General features: G+C 47.5%; 1 protein-coding gene across 1 annotated transcript; it reads left to right on the forward strand.

The window, feature by feature from the left end:
- Window positions 1–1,084: 1,084 nt before the first annotated feature.
- Window positions 1,085–6,554, forward strand: LOC136504098 (beta-glucosidase 6-like). The gene is made up of 13 exons (XM_066498966.1): window positions 1,085–1,400; window positions 2,947–3,013; window positions 3,874–3,932; window positions 4,044–4,119; window positions 4,255–4,326; window positions 4,409–4,496; window positions 4,606–4,861; window positions 4,960–5,075; window positions 5,154–5,377; window positions 5,559–5,593; window positions 5,698–5,800; window positions 5,905–6,013; window positions 6,119–6,554. The coding sequence occupies exons 1-13, from the start codon at window positions 1,206–1,208 to the stop codon at window positions 6,291–6,293; spliced, it is 1,575 nt and encodes a 524-aa protein (XP_066355063.1). The 5' UTR covers window positions 1,085–1,205; the 3' UTR covers window positions 6,294–6,554.
- Window positions 6,555–6,855: the final 301 nt, after the last annotated feature.

The following is a 6,855-nucleotide window of genomic DNA, read 5'->3' on the forward strand; positions in this document are numbered from 1 at the left end:
CCAACAAGCTCAAGCAAACAGAGCTATTATAGCAGCGTAATAGCGTTACTGTCAGCAGTCCTAAAAAGTTATAGTAGCTAGCCTGCCTGTCAGCAGTGCTAGCTAGCTAGCAGCGCAAGTAATAGTAGCGTGCCTTGATCCTCCATCGGTGATCCGTGCAATGAATGCTGATTACCAAGTATGCATTTGTTTATTATGGCAAATGGAGCCAATATACAGTGTGATTAACCAGCCTGGGAAGCAGCAGCACGAACAAGCTGCTAAGGAATCTTATTAATCTGATCTGATATCGATGGTTCCACAATGCCAAACTAAACACTGTGACTGAGACGTCCAAGTACGGGCCTCCAACTTCGTTGAAACAAGAGAGATCCCATGTAACAGTGGCCAGTGGGTGGTCACAGTGCAGACACAACAGGCGATAGAAGCATGCAGCTGTGTTGTCAGTAAATTTATGGTCATGCAGGTAGTTTTCACCATCAATCAGCTACTTGCTCTTCTGGTTTACTGCTCTTCATCCCTAAATAACTGTTGTCATTAGTGTGCGTGTCATAAGTTTGATTTGATTTATAAAAAATGTGTGTATCTTTAAATAAATTTATTAAAAAACTAGATTTAAAGATATTCTTCAATAGTATTTTTAATATATATATATATAGTTAAAGTTGTTGAGTAGGGGAAATTGCACTGTGCCTGCAAGTCCTGCACGGCTACTAGCTGACGATCGATAGGCTTGCCGATCTTGGCTAGAACGTTGCACAGACGACAAGCAACACACTGGATGATGCATATATATAGCTGCATAGTACACATCAGCCCATTAATTTCACCTTTTTTTGGTTCCATTTCTCACCCCCATGGCTATAACCAACCTCCACTGACATGCCCATATATACTCTAGTTCACATATTCATCCATCCCTTCAAGCAAGAGAACTACAGTGACTGTGACTGCCCGATCTGGTCCACTGGCCAGACTCCCTGCGAAATCGGGTGGATCATTAGCTATTGGGTGTGCATGGCCCATTGCTTTTCCTATAAATACCACAAGCTCAAGCTGTCACGCATCGGCAGTTTGGCACACAGCCTACGCGGCTACGCGCACCCACTCTCCGCTCGGCGGTTGTTCTTTGCTCGCCGCGCTTTGGAGCCCACCTCGGCCTCTCGCTCGCTCGCGCGTGCCGGCGTGCGTGCCTTTGGTGGCCCATGGGGAGGAGGATAAAGAGTGGCCGACGCACCATGCCGCCGCCGCCGCCGCTGTTGCTTCTTCTCCTCGTCCTCGGCCTGTCGCTGCAAGGACGATGCATTGCGCAGGGCCATGGCGGGGGCGGAGGAGGAGGGCTCACGCGGGGGAGCTTCCCCAAGGGCTTTGTCTTCGGCACCGCCGCCGCCGCTTACCAGGTCGGTGGGTTCTGTCGCCATCTCTCTTCCTCGATCGTCTTCCCCAAGGAATGGCGGTTTCTTGGTTGGTTGTTCTCCGTTGCACTGAGACGTACGCTTTGTTGTGGTGTATGGATGACCTCATGACCCTGATCTGCTCAGTACTTGGAGCGACCCTGAGTAATCCTTCGATCGATCACGCGAGTGGTAGTATTTGCATTCTTCTCTTGGACTTGCTTCACGGCCACATTCATTTGACATTTAATTGTAGGAGTACCTTACTAGAACACACAAGAGAAACCAGTGATATCTTCCCTTAAATGTTTAGTGATATACTCCTATATGGTTTTTCAAAACAGCTGGCACCAGTAACCAATTGCCGCTACAAAAATCAAGCTAAGGGGAGATGAATTACTCCGAGAGGACCGCGCAATGGAAGGACGACGAAGAAGAAAAAAGAAGTCCGCGCTTTTCCTTTCTGATGACGAGTGACGAGTGCCCGACTGATGCCCGACCGATCGAGTGCGATATGATTATTCTTCCCCTCTCTGGCTTTCTTGTTCTTGCCACAAAGACACAAATTAAGTTGTATTCTTGTCTTGTGGCCTTGGGTTTGCCCGTTTGCCTTTGGATCCTTCTTCTGATTTGTTATATGCTGCATAAAATACTACTAGCTTGCTCCTATCCAGCGGCCTTTTCCATCCACCTCTAACATAACTGTCAGTATACGCGTCGCAGTCGCACCGTCGCACGTACGTATACGGCAAATTTGCACTCGATGGACAATGGGCTCTGCTGATGAAAACATTTCCGTCTCCAGCCTCGAAACCGAAGAGCATAGCTGCATAGGGTGCATCTTGGGCGGCCAGTTGTATGTTCGACCTGTTTTTTTTCAAATGCTACTACTTGCGTACAAAGTATGCGGTATGCCTAAATCTAGGCTACCAGTGCCATCAGACTAAACGATCGCAGATAATCTAGAGAGCTGGCCTGGCCCACAGGCCCAGCCCAATGGCCGGGGGTGGCAGGTGGTGCCGGGTCCAGTCGTGGAAGATTCGACGGGAACAGAACGACAGGAATCCTGGGCGTTCACGGTTCACGTGCCGCGTCCGTTTGCGTCGAAACAGGCTCCGTACAAGCAACCCGCACCGCTGCCGTGCCCGTGAGTGGCCACGGTCCCACCCCACCGCCCGCCACGTGGCACCGACGGACCAACCTGTGAGACTCTGAGGCTAGTCTGAGCAGAGCAGGACGCACGCACGCCGACGCCGGCCGGATTGCCTGCCGGTGCCCACCCGGTCACCGCCGGCCACCGCAGCCACGGAGGCAGGCCCGGCCTTCAGCTCGCTGCTCGCCTTACCCGGTTACCCCCACCCCGCCGTTCGGCACATCGATCGGCGATCGGCGTCGAAACGAAACGGGTTTGTTTCATGGAGAAGTGTCTTTCTTTTTAACAGTTGTTGCATGGAAGCAAACACTAGACAGACTGTTCGTCTGCTGTTTACTGCCAGCCTGACACAGCCCATTGCCACATCTTCGATTCTGATCTGAACGAAATGTTTTGCAGTACGAGGGAGCCGTCAATACGGATGGCAGAGGACAGACAATCTGGGACACGTTTGCGCACACTTTCGGTATGTATATATGCGCTGAGTTTTCTCTGGTTGCACTTGCACAAGCAGATGATTCTTTCTTCGTACGACCATCGTTTTGTTTTTTCCCTGGCGTTTGGCGTGCCTTGTAAATGTTTGGAACTCTCTCACTTTTTTATAATTTATATACTATATGCAAGTAACTGGATATGAAAACTCGAGTCCCATAAACTTGCATGGTGCAAACTTGCACGCTTGCTCTCCTTTCCGGTTTTCTGTCCTTTCTGTTCTGCTCACCTTTCCCCTTCTTTCACTGTCGCTTAACCCTGCCTTTCCTGATAAAATTCAAACCCACAATAGAAGGCTTCTATGGTTAAGGATAAACATCTACATTTGCCATGGCTACACGCTTTGGCAGCTGCACCTGCACAGCTGCACTAGCTGCCATTATCTGGGCTAACAAAAATACAAAATCCCGGTTCCATTTTCTGAAGAATAGTGTGGCATTCCGACCATTGGCCCACCGCACTTATAGCATGTTGCCTGTCCACCTGTGCCATATCACCATGCGAGTATATGTGGCGCACGCATTCTTCCTTTTGCTAAAGTTGGACGCATAGTGCAGCAAACAAGACCGCAATTGTGCTCGTGCGAGGTGATATGCTCCACCTACATCATTCCAATGAGTGCATGGCCCATCATCTGTGCCCCTGTGATTGGGGGAATGGACGAAATGAATGTGTTTTTGTCCAACCTAAAACAGTGGGTTGGACTCAGCATGGGCAGTCAGTTGGCATTTGTTCAGACTTGCCATGACCGTTAGACCAATGCAAGAGTGTCCGCTCTGTGATTGCAGGAAGCTGAACGCAAAAAGGTTTTTGATTTTCATTTTGATTCTGCAGGCAAGATTTCTGACTTCAGCAATGCGGATGTTGCAGTTGATCAGTACCACCGTTTCGAGGTAGCAGTTTGCTTTCACTTTCAGCGTGGCGTGTGTGCAAATCTGCACCGCATGATCTTTATGACCTCTACTAGGATGATCTACGTGACGTTTTGGCATTTCTGTTTTCAGGAGGACGTGCAGCTCATGGCGGACATGGGAATGGATGCTTATCGCTTCTCTATTGCCTGGTCAAGGATTTTGCCAAGTACGTGATGACTGGAATAGCAATGGTCCTTTAATTTGGTGTCATAATCCTCATATCTTTCAGCTTCTTTCGTTTGAACAGTTCGGTTACTGTTGTTTTACTCATTTTGGGCTTGAAATGTTCTTGTTGCTACAGATGGTACGGGCCAAGTCAATCAGGCTGGCATTGACCACTACAACAAAGTGATCAATGCACTACTATCAAAAGGTGAATGGAATGGAAACAGAACCTGAATACTGAATCAAAGTAAATGGTCTGAACTGCTTACATTTGATTTTTTTTCCCCCAGGAATTCAGCCATATGTAACCCTGTACCACTGGGACCTCCCCCAGGCCCTGGAAGACAGGTACAATGGATGGCTGGACAGGCAGATAGTGTAAGCCCCTCAAACTGCAACTCTTACTCTAGTCAGCAGTTACACACTCTTCATGACACTTCATTGACCCTTCATAGCATAAGTAAAAATGTCAATGCTCAAAATGCAGTAATGACTTTGCGGCTTATGCTGAGACATGCTTCAAGGCGTTTGGAGACCGTGTGAAACACTGGATCACGCTCAATGAGCCGCACACGGTTGCCATTCAAGGCTACGACGCTGGGCTTCACGCTCCAGGGCGCTGTTCAGTGCTGCTCCATCTATACTGCAAGACAGGGAACTCTGGCACTGAGCCCTACATCGTTGCTCACAACTTCATCTTAGCTCATGCCACCGTTTCAGACATGTACAGGAGGAAATATAAGGTGAGCGCCTCTTTCTAACCTTTTCAATATATCAGAGTTCTAATATTATGTCTATGCGACTATGCTAATAAGTTGGTATTCTTTCTATTAAATTGTAGGCAGCTCAGAATGGTGAACTTGGGATCGCATTTGACGTCATCTGGTACGAACCAATGACAAACAGCACGATTGACATTGAAGCTACCAAAAGGGCACAAGAGTTTCAGCTAGGATGGTGAGCGACTAAACTGAAGTTATTGTTGGGAAGTTATTACATGGATGATTTCTCACTCGGTTTATCATGGAATGGAAGGTTCGCGGATCCGTTCTTCTTCGGAGATTACCCGGCGACGATGAGAACTCGGGTTGGAGAAAGACTGCCCAAGTTCACGGCAGATGAAGCTGCCCTTGTCAAGGGGGCTCTGGACTTCATGGGCATAAACCACTACACCACTTTCTACACGAGGCATAACGATACCAACATCATCGTACGACTGCTGAATGACACTTTGGCAGACACCGGAACCATCAGCCTGCGTGAGTTCTCATCATGTCTGCACGTTCATTTCAACTGAAAATGAGAAACCTTAAAAACTGCTATCCTGCTACTGAGCCTTCAAACTTCAAACGTGCTAAGTTTCGTATCTGATTGTACAAAAACTGCTAGTGACACTTCAAATTTGAAACTGTGGTTGACTGATACTTTGCAATTTCACAGCCTTCGACAAGAACGGGAAACCCATTGGAGATAGGGTGAGTTGGGAAAAAAATGACAACTTACTTGCATCATAGTACATAGTAATATCACATTCGTATCAAATCTCTCAATGTGAAACTCCTCTGACGTCGCTGCACAGGCTAATTCGATATGGTTGTACATCGTACCCAGCGGGATGAGGAAGCTGATGAACTATGTCAAGGAGAGGTACAATAGCCCAACGGTTTACATCACTGAAAATGGTAAGGCCATGTGCTGTGAAACCTGGATTATATTAGCTTTGCTTTGCTGGAAGCTGGATTACATCGGTGCTCTGAAACTGCACTACGGATGGATTCTGATGCAGGGATGGACGACGGCAACAGCCCTTTCACTTCAATCCAGGACGCCCTCAAGGACAGCAAGAGGATCAAGTACCACAACGACTACCTCAACAACCTGGCTGCCTCCATAAAGTACTGAGGATCACTGTGCTTCCTCATGTTTAATTTCCAGTTTAATTTCCTGCGATCCCTGGCTGCATACATGCCTGATACCTGGAAGCGTGATGCTGTTTGCAGGGAGGACGGGTGTGACGTGCGTGGGTACTTCGCGTGGTCGCTGCTGGACAACTGGGAATGGGCCGCCGGGTACACCTCGAGATTCGGGCTCTACTTCGTGGACTACAAGGATAACCTCAAGAGGTACCCCAAGAACTCGGTGCAGTGGTTCAAGACCCTGCTGGGCTCCAGCTGAAGGCGTCACGGATTGTCACTGGGCTGATTATTTATCCGATATACCATACTCCGATTAGATAAAAGAGTGTGTCAAGCTCCAATGTAAATGTTATCCCCTCTAGTCGAAGAACATGTCGTGTAGCACTACATTTAGTTGCACATTAAAAGGTATACAGATATCAATAACTTCAAATTTAGTTCGTTTGAAAACATACGTTACACGTCTGGATTTGTATTGAAATACACTTGTAATATTTCATGATGGCTGTAAATAATTTTAATAAACATGCTAATTGTATTGTTTTTGACCGACGCGAGTGAAAGATATGTAGTTTAGCAATCAGCTCTTATACTTTTTTTTTGAATGAATGACACGAGATCGCGCCAGTTTCATCAATAGAGAAGAGAGTTTTACATCCGGTTAACCGGGTTTACAGAAGCCTAATATCTATGGGACGCATGATATTGTACTTGATCTTAGCCAAACGTTGAGAAAGATATGATTTGCCATATGTCGCTTTACGTAGCGGAACGTAGCTCACCTCCTGTCTCCTCAACACACAGCACGTTCTGCGCGTCCA

Source organism: Miscanthus floridulus, chromosome 1 (genome assembly GCF_019320115.1).
Source record: "Miscanthus floridulus cultivar M001 chromosome 1, ASM1932011v1, whole genome shotgun sequence".
NCBI lineage: Eukaryota > Viridiplantae > Streptophyta > Magnoliopsida > Poales > Poaceae > Miscanthus > Miscanthus floridulus.

Excerpts from the sequence above, each read along its gene's own strand:
- LOC136504098 (XM_066498966.1), top strand. The coding sequence starts at position 1,206 with ATGGGGAGGAGGATAAAGAGTGGCCGACGCACCATGCCGCCGCCGCCG. Across the intron at positions 3,933-4,043 it reads ATCAGTACCACCGTTTCGAG|GAGGACGTGCAGCTCATGGC; the intron begins GTAGCAGTTTGC and ends TTCTGTTTTCAG. Across the intron at positions 4,862-4,959 it reads TGTACAGGAGGAAATATAAG|GCAGCTCAGAATGGTGAACT; the intron begins GTGAGCGCCTCT and ends ATTAAATTGTAG.